Genomic DNA, 21,303 nt, shown 5'->3' on the forward strand with positions numbered 1-21,303 from the left:
CACGTTGTGTGTGATTGTGTATGTGACAAAAAAAAAAAAAAACGTGATTTGATTTGAGTTGTATTTCCTAACATGTGGGCAGAACTCTGAATACTGTTTTGGTGGGGTAATACTGAACTTTTCTTAATTTTATTTTTTTTTATTTATTGTGCCAGAAAGTACGTAAATGATCTAAAAATGCAATATCAAAAATAACAAACAAAATGTGTACGTTTTTAAATATAGAATTAAACTCTTAGGTTGCCAAAACTCCAGCAAATTCAGATTTAGGGTGGAATTTCTGTTTAACATTGATATAATATAATATGAATTTACACTATAATTAGTATTATTAAAATCGTATAAGTCTGATTATTAATATTGCGTTACGCATGTACATATTTCTTAATTTGAATGCACGTATTGTACTGTTATTATAAACCTCTGTTTCAGACGTTTGGCTGTTTACGGATTTTGCGACAGTTTACGACCTTGATTTTCGGCAGCATTTGACAGGCGAGCGCGGAATTTGTAAACAGAGCTAACGTTAGCAGCCAAGAGGTCGATGCTGCTCCTCGTAAAGTTTTAAATTAGTAATTTTAGATGGGCTGGAATTATTTTGTCTCATTTAATTACTTGGAAATGAAAATGGACAACTGGTGGCCACACAGTGGAGAGACAGCAGCAGTGAGGCTGCCTCGCTGCTTCATGTAAGAGCTGCCAGGCATGCTAGTTCACCTCCTCGGCGGCAGGTCTTTGCTTCGGTCGGGTCTGACGTTACAGCGGCTGGGGGTCCCACGGAGGTGTTTCTGTGCGGCGCAGAGTGACCGGTGTCCGGACACACCGCAGCAGCAGGCAGACATGATCCGGGGCCGGGCTCAGATCAAGCGGGTCCTCTGCGTAGCCGAGAAGAACGATGCAGCCAAAGGCATCGCAGAGATAATGTCCAACGGCAGGTCCAGGAGGGTTAGTCACGTCTTCTCACCAACAGTAACGTTAACGTACAAAACCCCTACAACAGTTAATGTTAATAGTCAGCATAGTGCTCAAACTATTAACGTTAGTCGATGGACACAGAATGAATCGGCAACAATTAACCGATTCACGCCATATTACAACGTTAATAATAAACTGTATTTACATGGTTGAACCAGTGTAGTATCTGATGGACTTATAGGTTTAATGTCTGTATAAAGCTCAAATGTGCTAAGTCATAATAAGAACGTTCATCGTGGGCACTGTGGCAGTACAGGGAGTGATGATTAACCTCTTAGTAGGGCAGTCCTCGACTAAAGAAATTCTTAGTCGACTAACACTTATATGATTTTGTCGATTAATCGATTAGTTGATGTTATCGACAGAGCTGTGCTCTTTGAGAGGTGGTTAAGACTAGAAAAACACAATATAAATGTAGTTAATTAACCATCTGTAAAACTGACTTTCTCCACAATTAATCCTGCAAAAGCACCACTTTAAATCTTGTGTTTACCAGAAATGTGCTCATAAGTTTCTCGGAAATGAGTAATTAAGCATGAATAAGCATAAAAAATGACTCATCAACTAAAGAAATCTTAGTCGACTAAGACCAAAACGACCGATTAGTCGACTAATCGACTAAGAGGTGGCAGCCCTACCTCTTAGTGGCGTGATTTCGCTGGGATGTTCAAAAGGCGGTCTGGGATTGGATGCTGAGGGGTTAACAAACTATAGGAAGCCCCTGAAGAGGACACTAACCTATGCTATGTCAACTCACATGTTCATATGTTATCTAACATGTTACCTAAGCATACTCGATATATACTGCGAGTTTTAGAGCCAGATTTAGAATGCATATTGGCGGGGTATTCTCCAGACTTTCCATGGAAATGGATGCTGTAATCTTTGATGTAATAAACCTTTGCAACCAAGACACAACACCAGGATTAAAACATTTCAGGACTTCGGCAAATCAAATTGAAGTAATACAGAAATGACATGTAAAATAATACAGAAAGTAAAAGAATAAAATATCCAGTGATAATATAAGATAAAAACAAGAATAAACAAATAAAACATGTTGAAAATAAACCAGTGTGGTTAAATAAGTATGTACATTTATATTGTATTATGTGTAAATTTACTGTATATGTAATTATTGACCTATATTATGATGTAGCAACGTTTTTGGAAAATAAAGTAAGAAGCTGTTTATAAACCAGATCTGTTTTTGCTAATCCAGTGAATAATAAGTCTGAAAAATATTCTTCACATTGAAATAAAAATCTGATGGTTACTATTAATATTGAACCTCTTTCATAACCTGCCGGTATACCCATATCTCTAAAATCGGAACATATTACAAGATAAATGGGAACCTCTGCTGCTAATATTTTCTGTTTCTCTTTTGGTTGCTCCAGTACTGATTGTCTTTTTGTTTCCATTTTAGAGGGAAGGGATGTCAAAGTTTAATAAAATCTATGAGTATGAATATCATCTCTTTGGTCAGGTAAGTAAATACAGTGAAATAATGAAATATGCACCTGCATGTCTGTTCTTTTGTGTTTTACATTGTCTCTGATTTTTCTGGTTTATCTCCAGGATGTGACAGTAACAATGACGTCCGTATCAGGCCATTTACTGGGTTTGGAGTTTAAAGCACAGTACCGGAAATGGTAAGTTGAAAGTTTTTGTTGGTATATTCAGCATCACACCGTATCATAACTGATTCAATGTGTACCTTTTTTCCCCCCAAAGGCACAGTTGCAATCCAGTGCTGTTATTTGATGCCGAGGTACAGAAGTGCTGTCCGGAAAACATGAAACAAATCAAGGTAACGCTGCTCTCAGGAGTCACTGAAGTATACAAAAACACATCTTTACTTTGTCTTTCTATTAACCTATGAGATCTGTCTCTCTTTCTGTAGCCACATTATGTGTGTCATTGTGATGTTTGATTAGTAATGGTTAGAGCCCGACCGATATATCGGCTGGCCGATATTATTGGCCGATATTAGGCATTTTCCAAACTATCAGTATCGGCATTTATAATGGCCGATAAATGAATATTTAAAAAAAAAAAAAAACCCGGACAAAACACCCTTCAACCATGTTATTGAACATGGTTGGTGCTAATGATACTAGAGATGGTCCGATACCATTTTTTGCTTCCCGATACCGATTCTGATACCTGAACTTGCGTATCGGCCAATACCGAGTACCGATCCGATACCAGTGTGTCATATATTTTATTATGTTTTAACAACTGTATACTACTATCCCTGTATGGATGATATGATGTATAACAGCTGTATACTACTATCTCTGTATGGATGATATGATGTATAACAGCTGTATACTACTATCTCTGTATGGATGATATGATGTATAACAACTGTATACTACTATCTCTGTATGGATGATATGATGTATAACAGCTGTATACTACTATCTCTGTATGATGATATGATGTATAACAGCTGTATACTACTATCTCTGTATGATGATATGATGTATAACAGCTGTATACTACTATCTCTGTATGGATGATATGATGTATAACAGCTGTATACTACTATCCCTGTATGGATGATATGATGTATAACAGCTGTATACTACTATCCCTGTATGGATGTGATATGATTTATATCTTTGTTGTCGATCTGGCTCAGGTTAAACTCTTTGTGAAACATGAACAAACAAACAATGAACACCCCAGAACTTTCTTTTATTATCCAGTTTGACAGTCAGTTATAACGGAAAAAGAACATAAATAAACTACTTTAACGTAGATTTTCTTTAGGGCTTTATTACGTGGTATCGGATCAGTGCATAAACTCCAGTACTTCCCGATACCGTTACCAGCGTTTTAGGCAGTATCAGAGCCGATACCAATACTGGTATCGGTATCGGAACATCTCTAAATGATACTGTACTAAATAAATAAAAATAAATATATCGGCAGATATATCGGAATATCGGATTTTTAAATCACCAGATATTTGTATCGGTATCGGCATTAAAAAACCTTTATCGGTCGGGCTCTAGTAATGGTAACTGTTGATAGTTTGACTTTTTAGACCAGGATTTACTCACAATACCAGTTTTCTTTTTGCTCTAATAACTTGTGCTTTTGCACGATGACTCTATATTTATAAAACCAGGATAAGCTGTAATATTTTGTTATTTGTAGTTAGCAGCAGATGATGTACTTTTTTTGCCTTTTGCTCTCTCTGCAGTAGGAGGCCACAGCTTTCATTCAGAGGAGATAATGATGAATATGGATAATAGAAATAGACGTGAAATATTCCCTCACTCTTCATCTAACCCTCTTACTTTCTGTTCTTCTGTTTCTTTTTTTCTCCATCTCTCTCTCTAGCGAACACTAGAGAAAGAGGTGAGACAGTGCCAGGTCTTAGTCATCTGGACTGATTGTGACCGAGAGGGAGAAAACATTGGCTTTGAAGTCATAGATGTCTGCAAAGCAGGTATGATAGTTATATGTGTGTGTGTGTGTGTGTGTGTGTGTGTGTGTGTGTGTGTGTGTGTGTGTGTGTGTGTGTGTTGCCGTTGTTGTTGTTGTTGTTGTTGTTGTTGTTGTGTGGGTGCAAGTGAGTGTGCATCTTCTAAACTCCTTTTCGAGGGAATAGTTTGACATTTTGGGAAGTAAGCTTATTGCCGAGAGTTAGATAAAAGATTGATACCACTCTCATGTTTGTATGGTATATAGTAGTCTATATCCTTGACGTTCCACTTCAGGGATTGCTCCGGTGACGCAGGAAATTCGCCATGTATTTTCCGTTTCCTTCCACTTTCTTTGTGTTGGAATTTTAAATTCGGTGGATTTATGAGGACTATTGTTAAATAATAAACCAGAGCACGTTTTTCTCCCATCCCGCAGGGTAGTAGCCAGACTCTCCTTCGCTTCGCAGCGTGTGGATGGTCTGGCAAAGCGAGACTAGGTATATATGAACCAGGAGCCATAATACTTTTAGCTTAGCTTAGCACAAAACTGAAAGGATGGGAAACAGCTAGCCTGGTTCTGTCCAACAACAACAAACACAATCTGACCAGCAGAGCCTCTAAACATGTTATTTCTCACTTGTAAATCCATTCAAAAAAACGGATCAGTAAAAACAACCCCATTGTCATGTTTTTTTGTATGTTTGTCTACAAATCACTCTTGATAATAGTGTGTGTGTGTGTGTGTGTGTGTGTGTGTGTGTGTGTGCTCTTTTTATGTTTGCTTTCTAGTGAAGCATAATTTACAAGTCTTTCGGGCAAAGTTTTCTGAGATCACCCCCAACTCCATTCGGAGAGCTTGTGAGACTCTAATGGAGCCAGATGCCAACATCAGCGATGCTGTCGATGTCCGTCAGGAGCTGGACCTGCGAATAGGTAAGGCAGCACTGAAAAATACATAGTGACACACTAATGCAGGTGAAAAAGATTTTTTCATTATTGGATGGCTCAACAGATGCAGAATAATCGCAATTTGGCCACTTGATACCAATGATACAACACTAGGGGCTCTGTATATCTAAAAAAAAGTCACATATTAATATGATCGCATCCTCTCTCCTGTGCTCATCTTCCTCAGGTGCGTCCTTCACTCGATTCCAAACGCTTCGCCTGCAGAAGATCTTTCCAGAGTCTTTGGCCAATCAGCTGATCTCATACGGCAGTTGTCAGTTTCCCACTCTGGGCTTTGTTGTGGAGCGCTTCAAAGCCATCCAGGCTTTCATACCCGAGACTTTCTACAAGATCAAAGGTACAAACTCATCCGTGCACACTGCACAGACACACAGATCAATAGTATTCATGTTTTAAACTGATACTCACCCCACTTCATCCCCTCTGTCGTGTCTGTCTTTGTCTCAGTGCTGCACGAGGTGGAGGAGGACAATGTAGAGTTCAGTTGGAAAAGAAACCGTCTCTTCAACCACACAGCATGCCTGGTGCTCTACCAGATCTGTATGGAGGTATGTGCCTGTTTGTATGTCTGGTCACACTTTACTTGAAGTTAGGGTTAGAGTTAGGGTTAGGGTTCATTGTGTCATGACAGTGTCATGTGTTCATGACACCGTCATGTCACTCTTATGTAGATACCTTCAAGTAAAGTGTTTTAAAATGTCTTTTATGTCATGTTATTGATCTTGTTATGTTACATACTTTACTAGTTTATCTTTGTGAATGTAACGTTGAAGGTCTTAGGGATGCTTTTAGTAGAGATGGTCCGATACCATTTTTTGCTTCCCGATACCGATTCTGATACCTGAACTTGCGTATCGGCCGATACCGAGTACTGATCCGATACCAGTGTGTCATATATTTTATTATGTTTTAACAACTGTATACTACTATCTCTGTATGGATGTGATATTATTTCTATCTTTGTTGTCAGTCTGGCTCAGGTTAAACTCTCTCTTAAACACAAACAATGAACGCCACAGAACTTTCTTTTATTATGCAGTTTGACAGTCAGTTATAACGGAAAAAGAACATAAATAAACTACTTTAACGTAGATTTCGGATCGGTGCATAAACTCCAGTACTTCCCGATACCAGCGTTTTAGGCCGTATCGGAGCGATACCGATACTGGTATCGGTATCGGAACATCTCTAGCTTTTAGTCTTGTATTGGTCTCATTTGCCTCCTAATCCCTCATTCCTTCAGGGGGTAATCTCATAATGTGTTAATTAATATGATGATTTGAACTGTCATGTTGTCTAAACTTCTGGGAATCTACCCGCTGCACTGCCGTTTGACACATAAACAAACAAAAAAACAAGTTTGCTCCTGCATAACAGAAGCAAAATGTGAAACACAGCACCAGCAAAGCAACACCCTCATTGTGGTTGATTAATATAAGAGCAAAAATACACTGGTGTTGCCTACCTAGAAAGGCACCATGGACCTGCACCAATCCTCTGTCAGTGTGTGTGTGTGTGTGTGTGTGTGTGTGTGTGTGTGTGTGTGTGTGTGTGTGCTTGTGTGCGTGCGTGCGCATGTGCATGCGCGCGTACATGCGTGTGCGCAGCTGGAGGGCACAGCATACCGTTTGAATGTGTTGTTGAGCTGCCTGAATAAAGCGCAAAAAGCCACTTGTGGAAAGTTTTTTTTTTTTTTTTACTATCTTCCAGAATCCCATAGCAACAGTCACCTCAGTAACCAGCAAACCCAAGAGCAAGTGGAGGCCGCTGCCTTTGGACACTGTGGTAAGAATATAAAGTCAAACAGCCGCACACATACATACACTGCACCTCAAAACACATCTGTTAATGGTATGAAGTGTACGTAGTTCAGTACAACAGAAAGAGTAGTATCCTTGTATGGAAACCCCCTCGCTGCTTTGTCCCACTCTGAACAGTCCTCTACCTTTATCTGACCAACAGGAACTGGAGAAACTTGCATCTCGGAAGCTAAGAATAAATGCCAAAGAGACCATGAAAATTGCAGAAAAACTGTATACCCAAGGGTGAGTACATGTATAGAGCAAAGTATTTTTTTGCTCCGACCATATGCTAAATATCCTTATCAGTTGATATTTCATTTGAACTTGTTTCAGTCAGATAGCTGGCTTGAAGCCACCTTATTAGAAGCTCTGTGGTGTCAGTGAAACGGTCAAATGCATGTCTTTGTTTATCAGGTTGTTAAACCTCCTCAAAATCGTGCCTATTTTTGTACATGGAAAGACACCATCTGGCAGGGTGGTGTCTTTCATGCGTTTAATAGATGAGTTTATCAGCAATATCACATATCCAGTTCTTTTTTTTCCCTTTCTGCTCAGGTATATCAGCTACCCCCGTACAGAGACAAACATTTTTCCTGAAAACCTGCCTCTCGGCCCCCTGGTGGAGCAGCAGACACAAAGCCCGATCTGGGGGACGTTTGCCCAGAGAGTGATGGAACAGCCGGGGGGTCCCAACCCACGACAGGGCAAGAAATCTGACCAAGCCCATCCCCCGATACACCCCACCAAGTACTCCAATACACTGCAGGTAAGTCTGCAAAAACTGGAGCTCAGTTTGGGCAAATGTACCTTTTTTCCCACGTATTCTGATCTTTGCCCTCTGGGGATTTGTTTAAAATGTTCTGCTACCGAAATTATCCTATTTTATCATATTTTGCATCATTATAAACAATCTTAATAAAATTGGTGGCAGGTCTTTCTTTGCCCAACTCCTTGTCAAACAATTGGCTCAATATAAAGGTTTCTGTTTCTTCTGTGTCCAGGGCAATGAGGGACGTGTGTATGAGTTCATTGTCCGGCACTTCCTGGCTTGTGTATCCCAGGATGCTTTGGGGCAGGAGACTGTGGTGGACATAGACATCGCCCAGGAGAACTTCTCCTCCTCGGGACTCATGATCATTGCAAGGAACTACTTGGACGTTTACCCGTATGACAGGTGGAGTGCCAAGGTATGTTGTGTGTGTGTGTGTGTGTGTGTGTGTGTGTGTGTGTGTGTGTGTGTGTGTGTGTGTGTGTGTGTGTGTGTGTGTGTGTGTGTGTGTGTGTGTGTGTGTGTGTGTGTGTGTGTGTGTGTGTGTGTTTTACTATATTCGTGGGGTCCAAAAACCAGGGAATACAGTATACTTGTGGGGTCTGCACAGCCTTGTGGGGCCCAAAATGCTGGACCCCACAAGGTTAAAGGGCTGTTTGAGGGTTAAGACTTGGTTTTAGGATTAGGGTTAGAATTAGGTTATGGTTAGGGTGAGGGTAAGGGTTAAGGTTAGGCATTTAGTTGTGATGGTTAAGGTTAGGGTAAGGGGCTAGGGAATGCATTATGTCAATGACGGGTCCCCACAAAGATAGTGAAACAAACGTTTGTGTGTTTGTGTTTGTGTGTGTGTGTGTTGGTAAGATTGGTAACAAGACTATGAATTCTGTTAAATTTCTACACCACTTCAAGAGACAATTTAGCCTAAGCTACACCACTGTATAGCTTACATACCTTGCTTTTATGAAGTATGTTGTGTGTGGTCCGTGCTGCTTGTGTGTGATATATGCAGTAAACCTGCTTGGTATGTGTGCTAGGTGATTCCAGTGTATGAGCAAGGCTCCCAGTTCCAGCCCTCTGCTATCGAGATGGTGGATGGACAGACGAGTCCTCCGCAGCTGCTCACTGAAGCCGACCTCATATCCCTGATGGAGAAGCACGGCATTGGTACAATACAAAAACATACACACACACAAACACACACACATTATATTGTCTTTAATGTATGTTGTTCCTCATAAAATATTGATGCTTCCCACAAAAGTTCTTAATTTTAGGTTCCAGACTAATACACATTTGCAAATTAGTATTGGTGATGCCAGGCTGCCCTTTTCAGTTAAAGCAGATAAACATTTACTTAAAGCAAACCTGGCACCGACTTAGTGACCCTTTTGTCGAGTCAACATAGAATAGTTGTTTGTTCAGGATTAACTGTTTTGTGTCTGACGCTTTTGTGTCTGTGTGTTTTGTGTCTGACGCAAAACTGTGTATATTACAGGCACAGATGCAACCCATGCAGACCACATCGAGACCATAAAGAGTCGCATGTATGTGGGCTTAACAGCTGACCAGAGGTTTCTGCCTGGAGAGCTCGGCATGGGACTGGTGGAGGGTATGTACACACACACACGCACACACACACAGACACTTCTACCACAATATACAGTAGGTTTTATACATAAATATGTTGTCGTTGCCCCTTTCACTCAAATATGTTACTTATCAAATGTGTGTTTGTTTAGGTTACAACTCCATGGGCTATGAGATGTCCAAACCAAATCTGCGTGCTGAATTGGAGGCGGACCTCAAGCTGGTATCAGAGGGCAGGAAGGACAAACAGACGGTGCTGCAGCACCACATCCAGAAATACAAGACCGTCTTCATTGAGTCTGTCAGGAAGGCGAAGAAGTTAGTTACAATTTACCTTGGAGTAGATTTGTGTATTTCTGATGCACCATCAGCACCTGAATTGTGTCATTTGTGTTTTACAGTGATGGATTAGTTACACCTGTCCTGTAGTCACTGCAGGCTGTTGGCTGTTGGTTGTTGTGAGCCCAGGTTAGAAGTCATTTTCTGTTGTTGCCTCAGGTTGGATGAAGCCCTGTCGCCATATCTGGGTGCAGCTCAGGAAGTGGCTGAAGCAGAGCAGCAGGACATGGAGTTCCCACTGCCGGTCAGGAAGTGCCCTCACTGCGGACAGGACATGGTGCTGAGGAAGAAGAGGGAGGGAAACACGTGAGACGAGCTTAAAACTGTATTATCACAAGAAAACATTTCAGGTTGTCACAAATCAATTGTCAAATCATAAAAACGTTTGCCTGAAAGGTAGGAAATCAGTCTAACAATAATATGGTATAGACCCCGACCAATATATCGGCGGGCCGATATCGGTATCGGCATTTATAATGGCCAATAAATGAATATTTAAAAAATAAAATAAAAACGGACGAAACCCCCTTCAACCATGTTGTGAGTGCCTTTAAGTTTCAGATCTTAAGTTTGTATTTTTATACATTTTATTTATCAGAACTTTAATATATTTTGATGTTCCTCTGTTCTGTTGAGACAGGATTTTTTTTTTGTTTTCTTTTTTTTTTTATATATATAAATATATCGGCCGTTATGTCGGAATATCGGATTTTTAAATCAGCAAATATTTGTATCGATATCGGCCTTAAAAATCCTTTATCGGGGGCGGCCTCTAGCTCACCCAGTAAGAGCATTCGCCCCATGTAGGCTGAGTCCTGCAGCGGCGCGGGTTTGAATCCAACCTGCTGCCCTTTGCTGCGTGTCATCCCCCATCTCTCTCCCCCTTTCATGTCTATCCACTGTCACTACATAATAAAGGGAAAAGCCCCCAAAAAATAATATTATCGGTTGGGCTCTAATATGGTATAGTAGGCTTTGGAAAATGTGTTTTTTTTCCCCTCTCTGACTCTACTGTAACTCTTTCGGTCCCCCTGCAGTAAGTTCCTGTCCTGCACAGGCTTCCCAGCCTGTAAGTCAGCAGTGTGGTTCCCCGACACGGTGCTGGAGGTGAGCAGAGATGACAGCATCTGTCTCACCTGTCTGCCGCACCCTGTTCACATGTAAGTATCCATTTTATACTAGAAGGTGTTTCACTTCACAGAGCCGTTCACCTAACATAAAATAAAGGAGACCACTTTGATAGTTTATGATCAAGATAAGTTTAGACTGCTAATAGTTTACATTAACATTTTTCATTATCCTACCTGCTTTGCATATTATTTTGTGCTCCGATATTTTGCAATTGTGAAACATTAGATGAGCAGATTCAGATGTCCTCTCGGCACAATTCAGACCCACACATATTAAACATTGAAAACTTTTCAGTGGTCACTTTAACACCAAGTACCTGATTTTATATCTCTGAACACACAGCTTCTATTTGTTGGATTAACGGAGAGTGTAGGTAGGCGCTCCTTTCTGTGCAAAGACAACAACAGACACAGATGAAGCTCTCAGTGGCTTCAGCAGTGCAATGAACTTGTTTACACAAGTGGGCGTTAACCCCCTTAAGCACGTGCCTCGGCTCAGTCCAAATATAGGGCACGCTCACTAGCATCGAGCCAAAGTGCTTAACACCAGCATCTGTTTCCATGGCAACCAATCTGGTACAGAGCTCAAAGTTGAAATACAGCACTTACTCTGAAAGAATATCACAGTTTTTTTTAATCAGATATCTCCCAGCAGTTTCAGCGTGTTGGATAACTTCAGATGCTGTTAACGGCAGATGTGTGATAAACTAATTCTTACTGGCGCAGCCTCACTGATCGGTCGCCACAGCAACTTGCCATTTGAAAAACAGGTTCTTCAACCACCTGTTGAGAAAGTGCTTTTACTCGGTACACACAGTGTTAACTTGGTGTACTGCAGAGCAGATTTAAAAAATGTTGGGGTGTCGCCTTATCTCCTCCGCAATAAGTATGCAATATTTTTTTCTATTTATTTGTATTGTATTGTATGTCCTGTTCTGTAGACATGCTCTTTATTTATATATGTTATACTGTCCAACCAGTAGAACACGTCCTGTTCTCTTTATTTATATATTTTATACTGTCCAACCAGTAGAACATGTCCTGTTCTCTTTATTTATATATGTTATACTGTCCAACCAGTAGAACACGTCCTGTTCTCTTTATTTATATATTTTATACTGTCCAACCAGTAGAACATGTCCTGGTCTCTTTATTTATATATTTTATGCTGTCCAACCAGTAACACATGTCCTGTTCTCTTTATTTATATATTTTATACTGTCCAACCAGTAACACACGTCCTGTTCTGTAGACATGGTCCTTATTTATTTATTTTTTTATTTTCACGTTGGACCAGTCCAATATGAAATAAACCTTGTGTTGTAAGAAAACTTGTTTATTGAAATTAATGTCAATATCGCAATATTCATTACCGATATCGCAATATCACATTTTGTCAATATCGTGCAACCCTAGCAAGAGCTAAACAATTTGAGTAGAGCCGGGTGAAATCTTTAGTTGAGCGCGGAGCGATATTGAACAAAGCTGCCAGGAGCGGGGGAGCGTAAATCCTCACCGCTCGCCTCCGCCCACATTCTCTGGTGTAATGTGTATGTAGTGATTAGTAGTGAAAATGGTTACATGCATTCACTTCAAAACTTTTGTCTGACATTTTTCTTCAGGTTGAAGTTCAAGTTCCGCAGGGGCAGCCTCCCTCACATGATGCCTTTAGAATTTGTTGGCTGCATTGGTGGATGTGACGAGACGCTCAGAGAAGTGCTGAACCTGAAGTACCTCCGAGCGGGTGGAGAAGGTGGAGGTGGAGGGGGAGGGGGAGGAGGAGGAGGAGGGGGTGGAGGAGGTGGACCACGGGGAGGAAGAGGAGGGGATCCTCGTCCACCAGCTCCAAGGCCCCCGAGACCAGAGCCACCCAGAGCCCTGAGTTCAAATTCTCGAACTTCCCTTCCTCCTGCCCCCTCCTGGACCCCGCAGCCACAACCTCCGGCGGGCGCCAGCGCTCTCAACGTAGACAATGATGTCATTGTGTGTAACTGTGGTCAGGATGCACTCCTCCTGACCGTGCGCAAAGACGGCCCCAACCAAGGCCGTCAGTTCTACAAGTGCAACGCGGGGGACTGCAACTTCTTCCTGTGGGCGGATCAGCCAAGTCAGCAGGGGGAGCCACAGGGTCGAGGGCCTCCGCTGCAAGCGCCGCCGAGGCCCCCTCTGGGGTTCAGGACTACCCCTGGAGCAGGCAGAGGGCAGGAAGGGGGTGCAGGAGGACACATGGGACTGACAATGTGTAACTGTAATGAGACAGCGGTGACGCGAACGGTGCAGAAGGACGGTCCAAACAAGGGCCGGATGTTCCACACCTGCGGGAAACCAAGAGAGCAGCAGTGTGGCTTCTTCCAATGGGCTGATGAGAACGAACCACCACCAGGCAAGGCTCTCACACACACACACACACACACACACACACACACACACACACACACAAACTTACTAATCAAAAGTCAACACTGCTCTTCAAACTTTCTACCTGCTATTACCCTGAGGCCTGAAATTAATCTCCATTGACTGAGACATTTTTTGCTCTGCTAGCAGTGAAGCCTAAATCAATCAATCAACATTTATTTATATCGCACTTTACAGCAACCAGCAGGTATCCAAAGTGCTTAACATCAGAAACCAAGAGTAAAAACACATATCATACAATAGAAAGAATGAACATAGAAAACAGTAAAATCAGAAAAGGTTAAAAAGAAACGGAAGAATGAAATTGTCACACCACTGCTACGTATTAAAAGCCAGACTAAACAGTTTTAAGTTTGGACCTAAAAAGAGCTACATCTGTAATAGTGCGAATATCAGGAGGTAACTTGTTCCAGAGTCTCGGGGCAGCAACTGCAAAAGCCTGATCACCCCACTGTTTATATCTAGACCTTGGCACTTCTAAAACCAGCTGATATTAAGAATGCAATGACCGGTTGTGCTCCCGTTAAAATTTCAGACAAATACTCCGGGGCCAGACCATTTAAGGCCTTGAAAGCAAACAATAAAATCGATTCTAAAACGCACAGGGAGCCAATGTAGGGTGTAGAGAACGGGAGTGATATGTGCACGTCTAGATGTATTTGTTAAAAAGCGAGCAGCAGCATTTTGTACAAGTTGAAGTCGTGAGATGGAGGTCTGATTCAGACCAACATAAAGAGCATTACAGTAATCCAACCTTGAACTAATAAAAGCATGAATCGCCTTTTAAGGAAGGGCTTAACTTTAGCCAGGAGACGAAGCTGGAAAAAGATCATTCTAACAACATTACTGATCTGCTTGTCAAATTTCATGCTGCAATCAAAAGTAACCCCCAAGTTTTTGACAGCTGACCTAGTGTAAGATGCCAGAGCTCCCAAACTCAAAGCTGGACCATTTTGCGTGCCTGAAGTACTGAAAATAATACACTCCGTTTTATCTTCATTCAAATTAAGAACGTTTTCTGAAAGCCACAACTTAATATCAGTGATACAACTAAGCAGGGAGTTTAGTGCGACACTGTCATTTGCTTTCATAGGCAAATAGATTTGCAAATCATCTGCGTAACAATGAAATGACAGGTTATGCTTTCCTATAATAGCCCCTAAAGGCAGCATATATAAAGAAAACAGAATGGGGCCAAGAATTGAGCCCAGGCTCTGACACACCAACCCGACGGCCGACCTTCGGCAGAAAAGGCAGTCGGACTGACTGCCTCCCCGAGTTGGTCAAAAAAGTGCCTCAGAACACACTGAAGCGACGCTGACTTGAGCGTACGTTTTGCACGTGCGTGAGACGTAATACGTTCCAATAACAGCAGGCGCCGCTAATCTGTATTGTCGCCCAAAAAATTTAAACCGGCAGCTGATTGGACGAACGCGTCACATGGGTCTGGCTGCTCCCGGATTTTACAACCGGGCATAATGGCGGCTTCGTTCGGAATACGATCTCGTATTTTACGAAGATAGTTCACCGAAACGTGTTTCTGAAAACATTTTAAGAGAGAAATAGGCCATGCAGTTGCTGAATCTGTCTTGATTTCAGATTGACAAATATTTTCGTCAGATTTTGAGAGGCTTAGTCACGCTCATCCCGCTCGTCATTTCCAGGTTAGCGCTCCACCAATCAGATTGGCCATTGAGTCCGGCTGCCCGCCTTCCGATTCAACATGTCAAATTGGCCCAAATAAAGGCCGACGGCTCCTCCGACGGACGACGGCACGGAACACACCGAGTCACTGACCTCGCCAGACTGTCCGACGGCCGATTGTCAGGTTGGTGTGTCAGCGCTTTTGGAATAGCAGTGTCAGTCGGTCAGTCCCTCACTTTGGTCCAGACTGAAACATCTGTCAGCTGGATTGCCACAAGGTTTGGTAGAGACATTCATTCACCCCTCAGGATGAATTAAAACAACTTTGGTTATCACTTCGGCTACACACTGGCTGCGTGGCGTGAGTGTGTCAGCTGCGTGGCGTGTCCGTTTATATTTCGGCTCCCATGTTAACAGGTTAGAGCTTACACACTGCCCGCATGACACGCACGTCGTGACGTGTGCATGCTAGAAATAGAACTGATCCCTTTTTTTCACGCGACACGCAACGTGTTGGAAGCGTTTCCAGGCAAAATACAATAGGAAAAGATCTTTATATGTCATTTTGACACGAATACATATTAATAAATGACATGTTGATGTTTGAAAGTCTCTAGGTTTTCACATAAATGCAGATATAAATGTAATTTAAAAAAAAAAATGTTTTCTAATATTACACCTGTCAGTACAGAACGAAATATTCTGGAGCCTATTTTGCCGTCAATACTGCCGACCTTGTCTTTGTTGTAATCAAATCAGTATATATTTATGTTTAACATGTATTTCATTGTATCAATGAGAAACATCCATGTGTACAGACAAGGCTAGCAGCAGCAGCGCCGCGTCAGACACGTTTCTGGTGTGTAAAGACAGAAAAATCCACGCAACAGAAACGCCACACTCACGCCACACAGGCAGTGTGTAGCCGGTCTTACCTCTCATCTAGCGCCATCATCAGGTCAAAATCCAAATTTTTCCAACAGAGAGATGTTTTTCTCGAATTTCTTTAAATAGTTAGCAGCTACATTGAGTTAAAAAAAAGGGTAACTCATTCCGACTGTATTAAAAATAGATCACTGAAACCCCTTTGGTGCATAAAAGGAATACAGTTGCCTTTTTAAAGCAAAGGGAAAATTAGAGTTTCGGCACTGTTCCTATCTGCTGACAAAAAGGGGAATTCATCTTCAAAGGTTTTTTGGGTTTCGGTCTGTGGTACTTTTCATATTAAAGGGAAGAAGACACATTAATACATTTACATACAGTATACGTACATTACAGACACTTTTGCAGTGCATTTCATTTGATTTCTCACAGTTAAATGTCTGACTGCATTAATGTGGCTGTCAAATAATTTACACCATGAGCCTGGAGACAGCCAATGTTTGCTGTGTGCTTTGTAAAACACTCCACGTTTATTTAAAACTTATCAATACGAGCAAAGCAGAAAAGATGAGAGAGAGATAGAGAGAGAGCGAGATAAGGAGAGATCCACCTTACCTACTGTACATCTTTACTTAATGATAAAGAAAAGCTGTCACGACTCACAAACACTCCCACTGAGACCTTGAGGCATTCACTTACCAGGCTGACACGGTGCAGTCAGTCCCAGTGCACACTAACAACACTAGAGATGTTTCAATACCATTTATTCCTTCCCGATACCGATTCCGATACCTGAACTTGCGTATCAGCCGATACCGAGTACCGATCCGATACCAGTGCGTTAACAGCTGTATACTACTAACCCTGTATGGATGTGATATGATTGCTATCATTGTTCGTATGGCCTGGCTCAGGTTACTGAAAATGAATGCCAATGTTTTCTCTAGTTTTGTGGAAGACTATGGTGCACATATTGGGCGGGGGGGGGTTAATTTTTTTTTTTTTTAAACTTTACATTTTTCAAAAGTGAAATGTAAAATTCCACATCATTTTGGACCATTATAATTACCATATATGTGTCTTAAACATTTGAAAAGATAATAAATAAAATAGCACTCAAAAGGCTTGAAGACCAACCCTGCTAAAGAAGTCCACTGGGGAGCTAGTCTCGCTTTGCCAGACCCTCCTCCACAGCGCTGCGGAGGAAGGGCTGGCTAGGGCTGGGTATCGTTCAAACATGTTTTGATACCGTTACCGATACCGTGACTTCGATACCAGTTCCTGAACAATACTTTTTTCAATAGCAATTTTATAAAAATCCATTTTAACAAAAAGAGATTACACATTATGGCACAAATCTTTTTATTTATTTTTCAGCTCCTACTACGTGAGCCCCGTCCCTGTGCGTAACGTAGTTTTTCCTGCGTGTCTCTGCGACGTGTAACGTTAGACAGCCAATCAGCAGCATTATTAGATCTTGGTAGAAGCATGCTGCATGCATATTGGTTCACTGACGTTGATGAGATTTACTCCTTAGGTATTGAAATTGGGTATTGAATGGCGAGGCATTTTTCGATACTGAGGAGTAGGGGTGGTACGGTTCACAAAATCCACGGTTAGGTTCGTATCACGGTTTTAGGGTCACGGTTTTCGGTTCTGTACGGTTCTTGTTATTTTTTCTTTTAATCTTTAACACTCCAGAAATATACTTCAGCATATGATATATAGGTAAAATTAGCATATTGAATGCATGTTGCACAATACATGCACACAGTGGCAGTTCTATCTATTGTTTGATTTCCGCTGTTATCAGGTAACATGAAATCCAAAATGTTCCCACACACCAGACTATATACGACGCTGGAGCATCCTCCAGCTCTGGCAGCCTTCCTTATCTCTCCCACTTGACATTTCTGCATGTGACGTGACCTGCAGCAGCAGCAGCACTCCACCTGAGGAGCGGTCGGCTCGGCGCCTCTCAAAATCTGACGAAAATCTTTTAAACTGACCTTTGTCGATCAAAAAAACAGACAGATTCAGCAACTGTATGGCCTATTTCTCGCTTAAAATGTTTTCAGAAACACTTTTCAGTGAACTATTTTCGTAAAATACGAGATCGTATTGAGAACGAGACGCCATTAGAGTCTGTTTTGAAATTCGGGAGCAGCAAGGACTACGTGGCGCGTTCGTCCAATCAGCTGCCATGTGTTGTGTTCGTCACGCTCACCCCGCTCATCGTTTCCAGTAAGTGTTTTAACATAAGTGTATAAAGTGGGCACTACGGCAGTAAGTGGTTAGTGCACGTTAACAGTGTACTGACGAACCGTGCGACATACACACGCTCCGAACCGAGACATGCGAACCGAGCGGTTCGGATGTTTTTTCATGAACCGTACCACCCCTACTAAGGAGTATGCCTAAAAAAGTATTGAATTCGGTAGTCAGCCCTAGGTCTGGCTAGTCCACATAGCATTCCGGGATGGGAGCAAAATGTGCTCTGGTTTATTGGCATTTCTTTAAACCAATCACAAACGTCTTGTGCGGTGCTAAGCTTCGCACGGACCCGCTGCAAAATAGCCTCGGGAAGGAACTTGTTTTGGTGGAACATGTGTACGTTCAGAAGTAGTTTTAGTCGTGCAACAGAAAACTCAGATTGGACAGATAATCTAGCTAGCTGTCTGGATTTAGCCTGCAGAGATCTGAGGAGCAGTTAACCATAGTCCTCAGAAATCCACCGGAGTTTAAAATGACAACGCAAAGAAAGCGTAAGGTAACGGACATCGGCGAAAATACATGCATCCGGCAGAATTTCCTGCGGCACTGTAGCAATCCCGGAAGTGGAACGACGAGGATATAGACTAACTGGGGACCAACTACAATCAAAAGATCTGAGAAAAGTAATTTAGCTACATTCATTCGGCTTAGGTGGTGCTCCAAATGGCTTGGGTTAACGCCTAAGCCTGATAATGGGGATATTAGGTAACAAATAATAGGGAAAACCCTGAGTGCCAAAGAACTTTCTTTTATTATCTACTGTGACAGTCAGTCATAACGGAAAAAGAACATAAATAAACAACTCTTTTTTCAGGGCTAAATTATGATTGATTGATACCGATACCAGCATTTTAGGCAGTACCGGAGGCATTTCTGATAATGGTATCGGTATCGGAACAACTCTACTTTTTATGCAGTGACATCTAACCGCCTCATGTTGTGTTTGACCTCTGTTCCCCTTGTCAGTTGGGTCCGGTGGTGGATTTAATGGCGGTGGAGACAGAGGGAGGAAGGGGAGGAAGATCACGGGAGGTGCCACCGCTAACAAACCTGCAGCTGCTAAGAAACCTCGTACCTGTGGCATCTGCCACAATCCGGGACACACCCGAGTCACCTGTCCCCAGCGGTGACCGCTGCTTAGAGACACTTACTGTGGAGCTACTGAAGTCTCTGACTTCAAAGTGTGGAGTCAGATTTTATTTTTCAAATATGCAGCAACTCAGATTGTACGTACCTCCTCCCAGGGGATGGACCTCTTCCTCTGGTATATAAGAATTCCAAGAGAGCAAAAACAGCTTTGAGCACCAGACCAAAGGCATGTCATGACTAAGGCTAAAAAAATCAGAAATTGTATTTCCCAGTCACAGTTGGTGCAACACAATGGCACCCTTTGTCATAGAAAATGGGAATGTAGACAACTAGACCTTTTCTTTTCTCTTTTCATCCAGCTCCATTTTCTCAGGTCTCCTCAGATCTTCAGTGTGTCTTTTTTCGAGAAGAATGGCTCTTTTCTGGCCCCAGGGAGGAAAGTTAGGGCTCATTTTGGGGTCAGGTAAAACTTTGAGTATCAACATTTTAGGAAATACGCTTATTTGCTCTCTTGCCAAGAGTTTGTTACCGCAGAAACCTGAAGATGATCAACTGTTAATGGGAAATTTGCTCAGCTAGTCAAATAAATCCTCCGTCCAGTGTATTGTATTGTATGTATGTTTATTCACAATCCTGACAGCTTGACTCAGATCAGTTTAAGGAGGGTGATTCTGGCACAAATTGAATACATGTGTATTTTAAATAAAATGTGTGCACACAGTTTCTTAATAATTAATAGTGTGATTAATGTGTGTTTATTAATATGTTTACTACTGGTTCATCAGTGTTACCATCACTAAGTATCTGAAACAAGAGCCAAGTATTTTACATTTCTTGCTTCTTCAAGGTGGTTGTTGTTGGAAGAAACCACAAAATATGTTTTTACATTGTGAATATGTATGAAAAATACTTGTACTCTGCAGTCTGACTGAGGAAGTGTCAGTACCAAGATTTCTATTTTAATACTGATGAATGCTAATAAACATAAATGTATGGTAACCTTGCATTGTTATTTATATCTTCACAGTCATGAGGTTAGATATTGGTTTCGGTTTCTCTTCGTTCCACTAGTTTTGTTTTTATTTTGAGTCTTCAACTTTCAGCCAGCTAACCTTTGGAAAGAAACCAAACTCAAAAGTATTTCTTGCTGCTGTACATACTAAACATATATTATAGATATAAAACATTTATCCCTAATGTATTTTGTTTAAGTTTAGTTTGTGCAAAACGGAGCCTATTTCCTGCCCTGACCAGTGGTGAATGAAGTACTCAGATCCTTTACTTAAGTAAAAGTAGCAATACACACATGTAGAATTACTTCATTACAAATTAAAGTCCAACATTCAAAATTGTGCTGGAGAAAGCATTAGTAAAAGTACTTGTTTTGCAGAAAATGGCCCCTGTGAGAGTTGTATTATTAATTCTTATGTAGTCTCGCATTGCCAGGAGGGTCTGGCAATGAGACTAGACCACACAGCATTCCTGGATGGGAGATAAACACGTTCTGGTTTATTGGCATTTCTTTAAACCAATCAATCGTTTTGGGCGGCGCTAAGTGCCGGATGGAGCCATGGTGCCGCTGCAAAATAGCCTCGGGAAGGAACTTGTTTTGGAGAAACGTGTACGTTCAAAAGTTGTTTCAGTCATGCAACAGAAAACTCAGATTGGACAGATAGTCTAGCTAGCTGTCTGGATTTACCCTGCAGAGATCTGAGGAGCAGTTAACCATAGTCCTCACAAATCCACCAGAGGTTAGAACGCCAACACAAAGAAAGCCCAAGGTAACAGACATCTGGCCTAAATGAGTGAAATCCAGCGGAATTTCCATTGGCAACGGAGCAATCCCGGAAGTGGAACGTCGTGGATATAGACTACTACATATCTTATGTCATTGGACATTGGATGATTATTATCGCTATGAAGTCGGGCTGGGCGATATGACGATATATGGTCAAGATGATAGAAATGTCTATGTATATGTT

At 41.7% G+C, this 21,303-nt stretch overlaps 1 protein-coding gene across 1 annotated transcript; it reads left to right on the plus strand.

The window, feature by feature from the left end:
* The first annotated feature begins 461 nt into the window (after nucleotides 1–461).
* top3a (DNA topoisomerase III alpha) lies at nucleotides 462–20,320 on the plus strand. The gene is made up of 19 exons (XM_031320654.2): nucleotides 462–945; nucleotides 2,405–2,464; nucleotides 2,557–2,630; nucleotides 2,713–2,788; nucleotides 4,333–4,441; nucleotides 5,208–5,351; nucleotides 5,554–5,724; nucleotides 5,835–5,935; nucleotides 7,098–7,172; nucleotides 7,350–7,432; nucleotides 7,745–7,955; nucleotides 8,191–8,376; nucleotides 8,993–9,122; nucleotides 9,454–9,567; nucleotides 9,698–9,863; nucleotides 10,044–10,190; nucleotides 10,922–11,044; nucleotides 12,637–13,397; nucleotides 19,199–20,320. Exons 1-19 carry the CDS (start codon nucleotides 706–708, stop codon nucleotides 19,360–19,362), a joined length of 3,135 nt encoding a protein of 1,044 aa, XP_031176514.1. The 5' UTR covers nucleotides 462–705; the 3' UTR covers nucleotides 19,363–20,320.
* Nucleotides 20,321–21,303: the final 983 nt, after the last annotated feature.

This window comes from Sander lucioperca, chromosome 21 (genome assembly GCF_008315115.2).
Source record: "Sander lucioperca isolate FBNREF2018 chromosome 21, SLUC_FBN_1.2, whole genome shotgun sequence".
NCBI lineage: Eukaryota > Metazoa > Chordata > Actinopteri > Perciformes > Percidae > Sander > Sander lucioperca.

Excerpts from the sequence above, each read along its gene's own strand:
- top3a (XM_031320654.2), top strand. The coding sequence starts at position 706 with ATGCTAGTTCACCTCCTCGGCGGCAGGTCTTTGCTTCGGTCGGGTCTG. Across the intron at positions 946-2,404 it reads CCAACGGCAGGTCCAGGAGG|AGGGAAGGGATGTCAAAGTT; the intron begins GTTAGTCACGTC and ends TTTCCATTTTAG. Across the intron at positions 5,352-5,553 it reads GGAGCTGGACCTGCGAATAG|GTGCGTCCTTCACTCGATTC; the intron begins GTAAGGCAGCAC and ends CATCTTCCTCAG.